Source organism: Salvelinus sp. IW2-2015, unplaced genomic scaffold (genome assembly GCF_002910315.2).
Source record: "Salvelinus sp. IW2-2015 unplaced genomic scaffold, ASM291031v2 Un_scaffold5556, whole genome shotgun sequence".
Lineage (NCBI taxonomy): Eukaryota > Metazoa > Chordata > Actinopteri > Salmoniformes > Salmonidae > Salvelinus > Salvelinus sp. IW2-2015.
Genome location: NW_019946821.1, coordinates 11,215 through 27,432, shown reverse-complemented (window position 1 = coordinate 27,432; position 16,218 = coordinate 11,215). Strand labels below are relative to the sequence as shown.

Here is a 16,218-nt window from a genome sequence, read left to right as displayed (position 1 = left end):
GTACTGAATAATACTGCTTTCACATAGATTTACCGTATTTTGGCTGTAACGTGTGGAATCGCTGTCATATAAATTATCTTTTTGAAACGGAGTCCAAGCACCATGATTTTTTGATCCGCGTTTCATCTTTTTCCTCCCCTCACTCCACTTTGTTAGGGAGCAGGCGTTTGGTCATATATTTGTCATGATACCAATACAAAATATAGCAATCCATTTTTAAAGCATGTGAGTCTTGTTCATATTTCACAACCTCTGCAGGGCTTTTGGAGTTGCCTGTCGAGCAAAATTAATAGGCCTAGCCTACTTTTGATTTAGGCTGCATTATTGCCAATGGCGATTTGGGGTAAAACCAAAGCCACTACACAAACATAAACAATACATTAATTGCACTATAACAGTGACAAACGGTGCTCACAAAACTGTTAGGGCCTACATAAAGCTGTCTCAAAAGCAATTCCAACACCTTACCACTGCTACACCTGGCTATCAGCGGAGCCCTTGTCCGGCAGCGAAACAGTTCATTCAGCCTCATTTACTGCCTTTAAAAAAAACAGCTGATATGGCTGATTTGCTTAAACAAATGTGTTTTCTACTGACAACTGAGATGTACAAACTATGGCATAGGGACAAAGAGTGGATAAGAGGCAATCTGTAATTTCGATTAAGACATAATGAGCGTGCTAGGACAGACATAGTCAATATAACTATTGTTCAGCACTTTTGAAATGTATAGCAACAGAATTCAGAACATTGGCCATTCTTACAGTGTTCTCCCTGTACACCAAGTCAGAACCTTAGGATAATTAAAGGGGGCATATAAGCAGAATGAAAGCTCTACAATATGAAGTGCACGGCGGTCCTTCGTGGGCAAATTTGGTCATCAAAGTCTGTCATTCTCTGATTTATGGTGCTTTCAAGACAACTGGATCTCGAAGAAAAAAATGTTGAATAATGATCTTCACGTCGTAGCTCTATAAAGAGGCCCGAGTTCCGAGTTTACAATTCAGAGTTGGATGAAAGTTCAAAAATTATTTTCCCAGTCGTAGCTAGTTTTTTCCCGAGTCCCAGTTATCTTGAACTCACTAAAGAAAGATTTTGCAGTTCCGAGTTAATCGTTGTTTGGGTGAGGCACAAATCATTCTTCATTGACAGCATGGCCAATGTTGAATGTTTGTCATTTTAAACTAGGATAAGAGACACTTAATCTTAGATTTTGGACCACACAGCCACTCACTCTATAGCAGGCTAATGATTGCTTTGCACTGCTTGCAGTTAGCCAAAGATTCCTTCCAAAGCACTCATTGTTGAATTTTCAGTTTCCAAGTTGTTGTGCAATGTTTATGTCCAATGGCCGATAAGCACCGATATGTATTATGTATAATTCTCTACATTATTTATCTTCATATGACAAGGATTAAAAATGATTTGCCAGTAGATTGTCGACTTGATTCATGATGATGACTGCTAGCTTGCTAGCTAAGATTTGAAAGTATGATGTTGACATGACCAGTACGAATCAAAGCTACTGTAGATATAATATGATTTGATGTCATTTTAGCTGTGGCCAATGATCTTAAGCCTTCTTGGATGGGGCACTTAAATGTAACTCTATGCACCCAAGGGGCTAGAATTTTCAAGGTCTACCCTTAGACTTGGCGGTGACGTAGTGTCCCCATGAGTGACAGAACACTGAGCCAATCACAGCGCAACACTCTGTATTTTCTGCTGGCTTGCCCACCACCACAGAAAGCACTGAGCTATAATATTTTATTTTCTCTTTTAAATTTTTGCAAACTGATAAGTGACTCGTATTAATGTCCAAAATAACATGCAAAACAGAAAACCCCTAAGTGGGGCTCAAAATAGCCCGAATGATGGTCGCCACTGAATTGCTAATGTTGTATGTAACATGCTAATGTTCTGATCAGTGATAGATGATCAAGCAAATAAATGAGCTACAGTGGGGAGAACAAGTATTTGATACACTGCCATTTGCAGGTTTTCCTACTTTACAAAGCATGTAGAGGTCTGTCATTTGATCATAGGTACACTTCAACTGTGAGAGACGGAATCTAAAACAAAAATCCAGAAAATCACATTGTATGATTTTTTAAGTAATTAATTGCATTTTATTGCATGACATAAGTATTTGATCACCTACCAACCAGTAAGAATTCCGGCTCTCACAGACCTGTTAGTTTTCTTTAAGAAGCCCTCCTGTTCTCCACTCATTACCTGTATTAACTGCACCTGTTTGAACTCGTTACCTGTATAAAAGACACCTGTCCACACACTCAATCAAACAGACTCCAACCTCTCCACAATGGCCAAGACCAGAGAGCTTGTAAGGACATCAGGGATAAATTGTAGACCTGTTACAAGGCTGGGGGTGGCTACAGGACAATAGGCAAGCAGCTTGGTGAGAAGGCAACAACTGTTGGCACAATTATTAGAAAATGGAAGAAGTTCAAGATGACGGTCAATCACCCTCGGTCTTGGGGCTCCATGCAAGATCTCACCTCGTGGGCATCAATGATCATGAGGAATGTGAGGGATCAGCCCAGAACTACACGGCAGGACCTGTGTCAATGACCTGAAGAGAGCTGGGACCACAGTCTCAAGAAACCATTAGAACACACTACGCCGTCATGGATTAAAATCCTGCAGCGCACGCAAGGTCCCCCTGCTCAAGCCAGCGCATGTCCAGGCCCGTCTGAAGTTTGCCAATGACCATCTGGATGATCCAGAGGAGGAATGGGAGAAGGTCATTGTGTCTGATGAGACAAAAATAGAGCTTTTTGGTCTAAACTCCACTCGCCGTGTTTGAGGAAGAAGAAGATGAGTACAACCCCAAGAACACCATCCCAACCGTGAAGCATGGAGGTGGGAAACATCATTCTTTGGGGATGCTTTTCTTGCAAAGGGGACAGGACGACTGCACCGTTATGGAGAGGATGGATGGGGCCATGTATCGCGAGATCTTGAACCAACAACCTCCTTCCCTCAGTAAGAGCATTGAAGATGGGTCGTGGCTGGGTCTTCCAGCATGACAACGACCCGAAACACACAGCCAGGGCAACTAAGGATTGGCTCCGTAAGAAGCATCTCAAGGTCCTGGAGTGGCCTAGCCAGTCTCCAGACCTGAACCCAATAGAAAATCTTGGAGGGAGCCGAAAGTCCGTATTGCCCAGCGACAGCCCCGAAACCTGAAGGATCTGGAGAAGGTCTGTATGGAGGAGTGGCCAAAATCCCTGCTGCAGTGTGTGCAAACCTGGTCAAAGAACTACAGGAAACGTTGATCTCTGTAATTGCAAACTAAGGTTTCTGTACCAAAATATTAAGTTCTGCTTTTCTGATGTATCAAATACTATGTCATGCAATAAAATGCCAATAATTACTTAAAATCATACAATGTGATTTTCTGGATTTTTGTTTTAGATTCCTTCTCTCACAGTTGAAGTGTAACCTATGATAAAAATTACAGACCTCTACATGCTTTGTAAGTAGGAACAACCTGCAAAATCGTCAGTGTAATTCAAATACTATTCTCCCCACTGTATACCACATCCACTTATTTGCTAGACAGAAACCATTTAACCAAATAGCCATATACAGACAGAGATTCAGTGGAACAAAATCACATTGATTGATTATCAGACAAGTCAGTGAAGTCACAGGCTTTGTTGGGAGTAGGCCTAGGCTACTAGCGACTGCGTGTAAAGAGAAAAAGATACATGTTAATATACATAACGTGGCAAAATGTTCTAAAAATGAGCCAACTAGACAAGATGATCAGGAACTAACATTTTCCCGGCCTAATGTAGCCTAGCTATATCCAAACCTATATTCACGCTTGTCACAAATCAGCATAATGACTCTGTCCCAATCAAACGTTCTGAAATGATCATCTAGTTGACCACACTGTGTGATTGGGAGACTGGAGTTTAACTAAGCAAAAAAATGAATACATGCCTTCAATTGCATTAGCCTACTTTATTCCAATATTCCTATTTAGTTATTGCTTGCATTTCTAAAGTCTACCAACCTTACCAGCAGGCTTGCCAGCTAAGATAGTTAGACAAGCTACCTACACTAACTTGATTGATAGCCTGATATGGCTTCTTGGTAGCTAGTTATGAGGTTGAGAACCTATCTGGGCAAGCTAAAGCCAACTTCATAAAACTGTATTTTTTTACAGGACAAATCTGAGGGGGCACGTGCCTGTGTGGTTGGTTGCTATTGTGCTCAAACGGTGCCACCTTGGATCACAGCACACACCAGCAGCTGGGGGTTTCATCATTCCTGATTTCATGGTTTCTATTGGTCCTGCCAAAACGTTGTGGAGTTTAGCTTCCAGGTCAAGAGAGAACGAAGAGTTCATTGCGGGCAACTGATTATAATAATACACTCGATACTTTGATGAAGCCAGGAAGATAATGACTCTTTAGTTGGTTAATATTTACTGTGAGCAATAGGAGAACGGACCCTGTATTCCACCTCCAGGATGACCCTGAACTTCTCATCGTAGGCCTTGTCGTGAACATGCACCCTTGCTAAGTGGTGTAAAACACCTCATCTCTCCTCTCTTTATCTCTCTCTCTGAGCTTGGACACCYGTGTCCCAGCCCACCCTGGGCTTCAAAGCAAAACAGCAACAAAGACTTTGGTTGTCCTCTTTACGCGGCCAGCGCATAGTGCTGTGAACCCATGAGGGAGCAAGAAAGTCTCTGTGCACTTAGCCCATATAACATTGTCATAGTGCACTGTGTGCTGCTACCCAGCACTTTGGCGCAGATGCATTAGCTGTACCCTTCTACACCAAGTCTGGCGTAGGCTGCTAGGTTCACAACAAGAGGGCTCTGGGGTAGGAGAGGATGGGATGTCTGTGTCCCATCGGTGAGGTGCAGTGGACAGCGACAGATATCCCACATCGTGTAGTGGGGAAAGTGCTGCTTTTCGTGTTGTGGTAAAGTGCTGCTTTTAGTTGTAAAAATAGCCACCAAGGACCAAGCCACCAGATGTTGCAGACAAATGTCACAGATTTGTCCGTTAAGAAAATTAGGAACAAATGTTATGGGTGCCTTTGCAGGAGACTGGATCTAGGACTTTTTGTTGTGCTCCACTTTCAATGAATCCAACATAAGTTACAGCAAACTCATTACAGTACAGAAACATCCTTCATTCCCACTGGGGCACACCCTTCCAAACCATCCACGAATAGGATCACTCAATATTTCATGGAATGGCAGCATCRTGGGGCAACACACCATCTGCAGAAGGCATGAGGGACTTCTGTTGGAGCTGACTGTAAAAGACCTGCCATGATTGACACTTTCAGCCAGTTGCTTCCCATTTCCCTCCAAGACGTCCTGCCTACACGGGCAATCGGGCAATTGTATTTCCTTGACATGACCAGACCAGGAAATCCTCAGAGTTACAGCGTATATAACCAAGGACCCATATACAAGCAATTCAGCCTCACTTGATGCTAGTGAATAAACGCTGGACTGAAAGTCTACTTCGCATTATAAAATAGGCCTGTTTCTTGAAACTGTAGCTTAAAATGCTTTAGAAGAGGTAGAAAGCGGCTACCTGCCTGCTCACACTAAGTAATTACTACAGTGCCCGAGGGCAAGAGAGAGGGAAGGTTTTAGACTTAATTTAGTGTGAATCCAGTAATTCATTAGCCACATCTGGGGCAGCTAATGGGGRAGGTCAACCCTCCAGACGTATTTTCAGAATTCAGCTAAATAATTGTGGAGACCACAACTGAATCCTAGGAACACTGGCTCAAATTGCCATCTTGCATCTACACAGCTTAACTTCAAGATTGATAACAGACATCTGAATACTGTGCTCTGAATACCACACTGGAAATATACTGAACAAAAATATAAACACAACATGTAAAGCGTTGGTCCCATGTTTCATGAGGTGAAATAAAAACTAATCCCAGAAATGTTCCATACGCACAAAAAGTGAGCATTTCTACTTTGCCAAGATAATCCATCCACCGACAGGTGTGGCATATCAAGAAGCCGATTAAACACATGATCATTACACAGGTGCACCTTGTGCCGGGACAATAAAAGGCCACTCTAAATGTGCAGTTTTTGCACACGCACACAGATGTCGCAAGTTTTGAGGGAGCGTGCAATTGCACACTGAATGCAGGAATGTCCACCACAGCTGTTGCCAGATAATTTCATGTTAATTTCTCTACCATAACTGCTCCAAAGTCGTTCTATAGAATTGGCAGTACTTCCAACCGGCCTCACAACCGCAGAACACGTGTACCTGCACCAGCAAACGACCTCACATATGGCTTCACCTGCAGGATCGTCTGAGACCAGCCACCTGGACAGCTGATGAAAATGAGTATTTCTGTCTGTAATTTGGCCCTTTTGTGGGGAAAAACTCATTTCTGAGTAAGTGAGCCTTGCTCCCAAGTGGGTGGGCCCACCCCTGGCTGCACACTTTCCCAGTCATAGAAATCCATAGATTAGAGCCTAATTAAATTATTCAATTGATTTCCTTATATGAACTGTAACTCAAAAAAGTCATTTGAATTGTTGCATGTAGCATTTATATTTTTGTTCAGTATATAAAACTCAACATGTAGTATTGGTCCAATGTTTCATGAGGTGAAATAAAAGATCCCAGAAATGTTCCATATGGACAAAAAGCTTCTCATTTTATGCACAAATGTGTACATCCCTCCTAGTGAGAATCTCTCTTTTGGTAAGATAACCTATCCACCTGAAAGGTGTGGCATATCAAGAAGCTGATTAAACAGGATGATCATTACACAGGTGCACCTTGTTCTGGGGACAATAAAAGGCCACTAAAATGTGAAGCTTTGTCACAACACAATGCCAGATGTCTGAAGTTGAGGGAGCGTGCAATTGGACATTCCTGCAGTCAGCATGCCAACAAAGCTGTTGCCAGAGAATTTAATGTTTATTTCTCTACCATTAGCTGCCTTCATTTTAGAGATTTTGGGGCCTCAACCGCAGACCACGTACATGGTGTCGTATGGGCGAATGGCTCACTGATGTCAACGTTGTGAAGTGACCCATGGTGGCAGTGGCGTTATGGTATGGGCAGGCATAAGCTATGGACAACAAACACAATCGCATTTTAAATCGCTGGCAATTTGAATGCAGATACCATTACGAGATCCTGAGGACCATTGTCATGCCATTCATCCATCGCCATCACCTCATGTTTCAGCATGATAATGCACAGCCCCATGTCGCAAGGATCTGTACACAATTCCTGGAAGATGAAAATGTCCCAGTTCTTCCATGGCCTGCAGTCACCAGGCATGTCACCTATTGAGCATGTTTGGTATGCTCTGGATCAACGTGTATGACAGAGTGTTCCAGTTCCCGGCAATATCCAGTAACTTCGCACAGCCATTGAGTGGGACACCATTCCACAATCAACAGCCTGATCAACTCCATGCGGCAAATGGTAGTCACACAAGATACTGGCTGGTTCTGAACCACGCCCCTACTTTTATTATTAAAAAAGGTATTTGACCAACAGATCCCTCTTTGAAATCCATAGATTAGGGCCTAATGAATTTATTTCAATTCACTGATTTYCTAATACGAACTCAGTAAAACCTTTGAAATAGTCACATTTATATTTTTGTTCAGTATAAATATGACTCATTCGTCATTCTCATTGTACCAATACATAAAAAAGAGCTTTTGACTGTAGCAATCTAATAAGACAAAATACAAAGTCCAGTCCACTGGATTTGGTGTTTTATTTTGCAGTTCTTTACATTTTAGAAAAAGAATCCAAGAATTTTCCCTCCTGTGTGTTTTCGTCTGGCTTCTTCATGGTCCATGATGCCAGCTGAGGTGGTCAGCACAATGTATCTGAAAAAACAGACAAGGTGTGTAAGACATGAGTTTATAAATACTCACAACAGGCAGAATTAAATTCATTTATGGCAAGCAGTAGGGAAATTCCAGAACAAAAGTACATTTAACATTAATAGACTAAGACCATGAAACGCAAGGAACAGTTGAGACAATAAAAGCCTGCACACACATTAGCTCTCCTGGAGGATGGTTGCCCACCCTTTATGAAAAACATTACAACCAAATATGTCTTATGCCTTTTGAAATAATTTGCTCATTCAATATATCAAATGGCTGTGTAGGCTACTAATCGTTGTATTCATCTGAATCAACCCCACAATGTCTTCAGGAAATGTAGCTTCTTGAGTTTAGTCATATTTATCTTAGAAGTGTTTACTTTGCAGGCTGTCTAGCATCTATTGAGTTTCAATGTCCCATACATTGGATGCCCAAATCAACTGGAACTATATACAAAACAAGTTCCTAAAAKTAATGTTTAGGATTCACAAATAATCTTGATTCGAATCCCAACTAATACAATGGCACAGTGAATAATTTGTTTCTGCAAAAATAATTCAAATGAAACAAATTGTTAAGTGAATCAACTTTGCATGGCCTTATTCGCAAGTGTCAGAGGAAAGTATTTTTGAACATGATAAAAACATTAATACACACTATCTTTTGCTAAACCGTTAGAGGGTACAAGATGTTTGGAATTGGCTACCTAGTCTCTTCTCGATTATATTTTATAGACTAGGCCTACCTGCTGCTGCAATGTCCGACTGTCTCTCTACTTGAGCAACGGCCCACACTTCTCGCACATGCAGGTGATGCTCGCAAACACAGACACGCTTAAGTGTAATTTTGATCCTGTCTGATGTAGATATTTACACCGTTCCTAAACAAATTACATGACCAGAAATACAATTCAAACTTGCCCTAAACTTTTGGGATCCTGGACACCATTTTAAAATTCCATGACCTTTCCAGGATTTTCATGACCGTACGAACCCTAATCAGTCGCCAAAATTCAGTCCATCTTCAATAGCGCAAACCATGTAAGTGCGCTAAGTCACATCAAATGAGAGATCCAACACGAACCCTTTCCCCTCCACTGGCCTGATATGGGTAGTTTATAAATGCATACTCATGCAAGACCTAGGTTGACATGCTTTCGCTCTATTTAGCTGATGATGATGGCATATAATAAAAATTGGTAATATAATGTAGCAATGAAAGACATTCTATTCTTTAAAATTGCATTAATTATATAAAGTGCRGTTTCTAAAGTACATCAATTTAAGGAATAGGACGTTACCCGTTTAAGACGAGGGCTTTCAAAAKAGATATTGACATGGCTACAGCAGGCCAGCCAAGACAAATGCTAGGTCTTTTTGTAGCTTTCTTTTTGCAGACTATCAATAGTCGCCATTAGCCAACCGATTGCAATTTTTGCAGTATTGAAGGTTTACTTTTGTAAATCACTTCCCCTAAAACAAATAAGCGCAGCGAGTGGCTTGATAAATGCTTATTTTTACTCYTGACAGTTTGTGTGCCATGTGAACGCCTCATGTACGGTGGAGTTCAAGAAGTTGCGAGTTGAAGTTGAATGAACTGCCAAAAATATATCTCTAATACAAATAGCATGACTTTTGCGCCTGTAGCCTTCAAAGGTTTTCTATGGCAGACTGACACAGGTAAACGCCACAGATGGAATGCCAAAATGCGCCAACTAYAGATGGGTTAGCTGACAACGGCAAGAAAACGATGCACATGCTTTAAATGGGGCAGAAGTCCAAGCATTGTTGTGGATGGCCAGATAGCTAGCAAGAATAACAAGAAACTGCCCTGTGGGGAATCGTGAATTGTTTCAGCTAGTTCATCTCGTTCTTGATGCCATGTCTTGTTTTGATGTATTTTGACTGATTTCACGTCATTGCTAATGGCTAAARTTGACAAGCTAGCCAACCACTGTAGCAATGTATTTGAGAGACAAGTGCTTATTATGCAAATGTAGGTTTTCAATAAACATTGGAGACAAAATACAGTCCACATGTCAACAACCTAAGCCAGCCCCGTCGGTTTTTCCCCATAGTTGCGGACGAGTCATTGTGAAACACCCATTGGATTTATCAGTCCACACATATCAATAAATCTGTGACCGTGCCCTCACCACATCCACCATCGGACTTAACTTCTCTAGGGTGGGGGCAGCATTGGGAATTTTGGATGAAAAGCGGGCCCAAATTAAACTGCCTGCTACTCAGCTATAAAAGCTCAAACATGCATATAATTAGTAGATTTGGATAGAAACACTCTGAAGTTTCTAAAACTGTTTGAATGAGGTCTGTGAGTATAACATAACTCATATGGAAGGCAAAAACCCGAGAAAAAATCAAACCACGAAGTGGAAAATCTGAGGTTTGTAGTTTTTCAACTCTTTGCCTATCAAATACACAGTGTCTATGGGGTCATATTGCACTTCCTAAGGCTTCCACTAGATGTGAACAGTCTTTAGAACCTTGTTTAATGCTTCTACTGTGAAGTGGGGGCGAATGAGAGGGGAATAAGTTAGAGGTCTGCCAGAGAGCCACGAGCTGACCATGCGCGTTCACGTGATAGTTAGCTTGCGTCCATTGCCTTTCTGAAGACAAAGGAATTCTCCGGTTGGAACATTATTGAAGATTTGTTAAAAACATCCTAAAGATTGATTCTATACATCGTTTGACATGTTTCTACAGACTATAACGTAACTTTTTGACTTTGTCTGCACCTAGTGATCGCGCCACATTAATTTTGATTACTGGGCTAAAGCGTAACAAAAAGAGTATTTGACTAAATGATGGACATTATCGAACAAAACACACATTTGTGGAACTGGGATTCCTGGGAGGCATTCTGATGAAGATCATCAAAGGTAAGTGAATATTTATAATGCTATTTCTGACTTCTGTTGAGTCCACAACATGGCGGATATATCTGTTTGGGTATGTTGGGCTCTGAGCGCTGTACTCAGATTATTGCATGGTGTGCTTTTTTTGTAAAGTTTTTTTGAAAATCTGACACAGCGGTTGCATTAAAGAGAAGTGGATCTAAAATTCCATGCATACAGTTGTATCTTTTAGCAATGTTTTATTATGAGTATTTTCTGTAAATTGATGTGGGGCTCTGAAAATCAAAATTCAAAATGTTTTGAAACTACTGACATAACGCGCCAATGTAAACTCAGATTTTTGGATATAAATATGAACTTACCGAACAAAACATACATGTATTGTGTAACATGAAGTCCTATGAGTGTCATCTGATGAGATCAAAGGTTAGTGATTCATTTTATCTCTATTCTGCTTTTGTGACTCCTCTCTTTGCTGTTTTTCTGTGACTTGGCTCTGACCTAACACAATCGTTTTGGTGCGCTTTCGTCGTAAAGCCTTTTTGAAATTGAACACTGTGGATGGATTTACAACAAGTGTATCTTTAAAATGGTGTAAAATACTTGTATGTTTGAGGAATTTTAATTTTGGGATTTCTGTTGTTTTGAATTTTTGCGCCCTGCAGTGTCACTGGCTGTTGACGAGGTGGGACGCTACCGTCCCACATACCCTAGGTGAGGTTAAGTAAAGCTGAGAGCAATTTCATGCGCATATGTATTTGGTCCGTAGCATACTCAATCAACCATATTCACCCCCTTTCCTACATGCAGGTCAAATCCTGTTCAAGAAGCTGCAGCAATCATATTTCCATGGATGCATTCAGTAGAAAGTGGGAGCACACAGAGGACACTCAGTCCAAGGGACCCAAGTTGCCCATCCTTGACTTATGATAAAGGTTTTAGTTCCCCGTTGCCCAGGCTGCCCTCATCTTTTCAAAGAAAGTGCATTTCAAGGACTGTTCCAATCTCCAACTCAGCCAGCATCTATAAATACTAGACTAATGCTGYATTTGCTTGCTCTCAATGTTATCGGAAGCTGAACATTCAGGCACGGAAATAAAAGGCGATTAGTTTAGTTGCTTTGACRTCCAAATAAACGTTCAGAGATTTAAAGTCTGTGAAACCCGGGGCRCACWTTYATACACCCCAAAGGAGCACATAAACAYGACATCAAGAGATGCATTCATATGTGAAACACCGTAGCAAACAAAGTCGCCACTGATGAATACCTCCCTGTTCACAAAGTTCCACTGCACAACCGTGATACGGCCACTCCAACATTCATGCCACCATTAGGGTGCTGCTGACTGATTCTCACCCAAACTGTCTTGAGGGCAGGAGGTTGTTCTGCCACTTCTCCAGATCCTTCAACTGGAGGTCAAAACGAGGGCTGATCACACCACACTGAAATGAGCAAAAGAAAGATTAGAAAGTGCCAGATGCAAATATACAATTACGCAGGTAGGCTGAAATGCCACAATGCAGAATATGTGCAGAGAAAAACATGTCAGAGAAGATGAGCAAAACAGAGGGGTCAGATAGTCTATCAATCTACCCCAATACAAACGATGAGTAAAATGAAGTAGAATGGCACTCAAAGGGTCTGATGGTAGTCCTTGTGATGCAGTATATTGAACGGTTTTTTACCTTGTTCAGCCTGCCAGTGAGATTGACGACAATTTTCCCAGCTCTGTGGTCGTCGATGATCTCAAACTCACCAATGTAACCTGGGGAAACAAGGGAGGCAGGGAATCAAAACCAAGTACAGACACACAGCATTGTCGACAGGATGTTACAGGGCTTGAACTCAGATCCCTCAACCAGGGGTAGCACCTCATGAGGGAAGCGGTTATGCAGGCTTATGGCCACCTGTAACTGACACCTGACATTTGTTGACCTCCCCTTGACTGGGCCATACCACTTACAAAAACAGATGATACATTTCAGTAACTCACCGTGCTTCATCATGACGGTCAGGAAACGTACAATGACCTTCGAACACGGCCGGATCAGAACCTGGCGTTTCCCACGTTTCTCAGCATTGTTGATGCTTTTGAGCGCATCCGCAAGAACGTTCATGCGCACCATGATGCCTGTCGATCAGAGATGCATAAAAAAGTTAATTAGTTTAGGAGTTGTAAGGCAGCCAACTACTGCCCAGCTAACTAGTTAATATAACAGTCTAATAGTGGTTTGGTTCTCCTAAATAAATACTGTGAAACTGGCAAGCTAACGTTAGCTGCCTAGTCTAGCTAGCTATTGACTTGACAAATAAGTCAGCCAACAAACTGATTGTAGCTAGTCAAATGTAGGTAGATGGACACCATTGAGTATGCAAGACAATTTGAGTATAGGCTTACCTAACGTTAGCCAAGTATTGCCTAGCAAAGTATTGCCCAACTACCTGGTTAGCTAACGTTACGTGATTACTTTGGTGAAAAAATAGAAGGCTAAGTTACATACTAAGGTAGCAACTCGATAGACATTATGTTAGCTATCCAAATTACCTGGTTAGAGCTAACCGTCTACATTTCACTGGCCAAGACATAACATTCGCATGGCTAACGCTAGCGCCAACAATTTCAAAAACTGGGACAAGCGTTAGGTCCTTTGATAAGAAATTAGAAGAGGGTTTGCACGACCATGCAGACACGTTTAACCACCACCATCGTGACTGTCTACCACGCATGGAAAGACTACATGTACGGGCCAAGCTAGCTAGAAGAGTTGGTTGGCAACCAAATCGTACTATTCAACATTTATACCATATCCTGACAATAAAGAAAGTGTGTCGACTACTTAAAAACACAACTAATTAGCCTAGCAGTATTAATTGTCGGGTTTGATTCATATGCTCTTGCTACCGATACAACACACCAGTAAAACGGACAGTGATGGGGACTTCACGAATCACAAGGCAAAACACCAACATCTCACAACATATCGACACAATTACCATTTCATGACATTAGTACATTATTAAACGTTTATATAATTTCATAAATTGTGTTTTAGACGGCTGGATGGGTTAGATTTGGGAAAGATTGACAATGAGATTTTAGAGGGGGCCCTTACCGGTTCTGCAATATGGCGGAAAGAGGAAGCAGGAAGACCTAGCGATGCATTATGGTCAAAAACTAAGATTTTTTTACGACTACTTTATGCGATTACCAGCTGAAAACCACTGGGTTTAGAAAAACTTGATACAAAATAAGGGTTTAATTAAATATATATATATATTTATTCAGACAGTGATTTAGATGCAAATGCATCCTATTTTACAGTCTCATTACTTTATTTACCTTTAGTCTAATGCAAACAAACTTCCAAGTTGATAAATAGAAGGAATCAATTCATATTGCTGATTATATTTGTGCAAGAAATAGAGATTTCTAAATTAAAGACAAATTTACCAAGATATTTTAAATGTGTCGGTAAGAAAATATTAAACGTCAAAAACATATTACAGTCTTTCTGAAACATCTCTGATGTCTCTCTTTCCATATTTACAGTAGTAGTTGGGGAGTCTGTAATCCCTTTTCAAACTATAGTATCTTATGTGGGGCTTTGGTTTAAATCTAAAAGATCGCCAACTAGTGGTTGGAGTGTGGGAAATAAATACAGTATGATGTTTTACCAGTAGGCCTACAGAGTAGATATGCTTTATTGAAACCTGATGGAGGTTTTTCTTTAAATCTCAGAGCTTGAGAATTTGAGAACGAATTAAAATAATAATGATTAATGACAGGAGGTTCAATCAAAGAAAAAGTAACAAAGCTCACTCTGAACAGGTTTTCAAGATAATCCAACCTTTTATTTATTGTTCTGTAATCAATTCATCATACATCCACTATATAATGCCTGTCAAGTTATAGTTCTGTTTACAAGGTAAATATTTCAAGCAAAAAATGGGGTCATTACATACAATTTAAAACAGTAGCAAATCAAACAATTCTGATTATAATACCATACAATAGATGAGATATAATCACATTAAATGAATCTTTAATGATGTAAATTATGTAGATATTACAGTACATGACACACTAGCGAGTAGTATCGACTACAGTGTTTTTGAAGAGGAAACATCACTTAAAAGGGTCCATGGGAAGATACAATAGGTTCAAACACACTTCACGGTAAACTCAAAGAAAGAAGAGATGGTCACGACCTTCTCTTGATAATATACAATATTATAAAGTATGACAATTACTCTTCATTTGGGCCACTTTTGCAAGATCAAACATCCCTTACTTCACATGCATATCAAATATATATTTATATATCTAAAAAGTCAACGTTGTAATTGCAGCAGCAGTAGAAATGTGGGAAATATAAACTGTAGGCTGTTGTGTGTGTGTTGTGTGTGTGTGTGTGTGTGTGTGTGTGTGTGTGTGTGTGTGTGTTGTGTGTGTGTGTGTAGAAACACATTCAATAAAAGTTAGAGAATGGTCTAGGCACTGCAAGTGTCCTTGCAAGACAGTCCTTCATTCTCTGGCAGTGTTTGAGCTTGGACATGGATCTAAAATAGCAGACTCATATAATATATCCTTCCAATCAACCATCTACATTAAAATGTACATTTCCTCTGAATACTGTACCAGTCCTATGTTGGCAAGATGATAAAATGTGCCAATAGCTTATTCAAAAATCCTCAAAAGMRGTACGTTTCACTTCACAAAATGTTGTTGAAGTTTTGTATAGTACATGTAGTTGGGTGAAAGTGTGTTGCAGGTTTGGTGTCTGACTGGTTAGCTACAGGTACCTGGCACTCCTCGTTCTCCCTTGAACCAAATCAAATGTGAGACACAACCCAGAGGTAAACTGGAATCACTCCCCTCCCCTCTTTAAACTGTCCAGGAGAGGGATCCTGGAGGCAAACTGTAACGTTACARACAGACATACTGTAAGCCCAGTGACATACCCACCGGTCAAGACGGCATGGTAACAGTGGAGCACAATGGAATGGCTGAGCGGCACAAGAGAAGTAACCAGATTCTGTACCTTTCATGGTTACGTCATAACTCATAMAAAATTTCCCTTTACTAAGCCAGAGAGTGGGCTTCTATACTCCTTRTCTTAGCCACCGTTACTGACCATGCTAGTTATAGAGCTACTGTCCCTCCTGAGGTCCAGGCCTAGTTTCTGGAGGTCAAGGCCCATGCCCACTAACATCTGGAGCAGGGTGAGCTCCTGCTGGGTGGCCTGGTCCACCAAGGCTGGGCAGGTGGGGTTGCACTGGGGCCAGTGGCAGGTGTCGATCAGGTGGAAGGGACAGCCCTTCAGGGGGGTCTTGCTGTTACGGTTGGCTTCTTGGAAACTCTTATCCCAGCACTGCAGAGCCCGGGGCAGGGAGGTGCCTTTGACTTGAAACGTCATCCAGTTACTAATATAAAGAACGAGGGAGAGA

General features: G+C 41.1%; 2 protein-coding genes across 2 annotated transcripts in view; both read right to left on the bottom strand.

Moving 5' to 3' along the window:
* Positions 1 to 7,757: 7,757 nt before the first annotated feature.
* rps15a (ribosomal protein S15a) lies at positions 7,758 to 13,968 on the bottom strand. The gene is made up of 5 exons (XM_024144613.2): positions 13,884 to 13,968; positions 12,764 to 12,901; positions 12,456 to 12,535; positions 12,127 to 12,212; positions 7,758 to 7,891 (listed from the first exon to the last, which is right to left on the bottom strand). The coding sequence occupies exons 2-5, from the start codon at positions 12,894 to 12,896 to the stop codon at positions 7,798 to 7,800; spliced, it is 393 nt and encodes a 130-aa protein (XP_024000381.1). The 5' UTR covers positions 12,897 to 12,901; positions 13,884 to 13,968; the 3' UTR covers positions 7,758 to 7,797.
* Positions 13,969 to 15,238: 1,270 nt separating this feature from the next.
* Positions 15,239 to 16,218, bottom strand: part of LOC112078334 (carboxylesterase notum2-like) — an 11,037-nt gene continuing 10,057 nt past the window's right edge. Inside the window, 1 exon segment of the mRNA XM_024144612.2 lies at positions 15,239 to 16,194. Within this exon segment, the coding sequence (XP_024000380.1) occupies positions 15,888 to 16,194 (307 nt within the window). The 3' untranslated portion in view covers positions 15,239 to 15,887.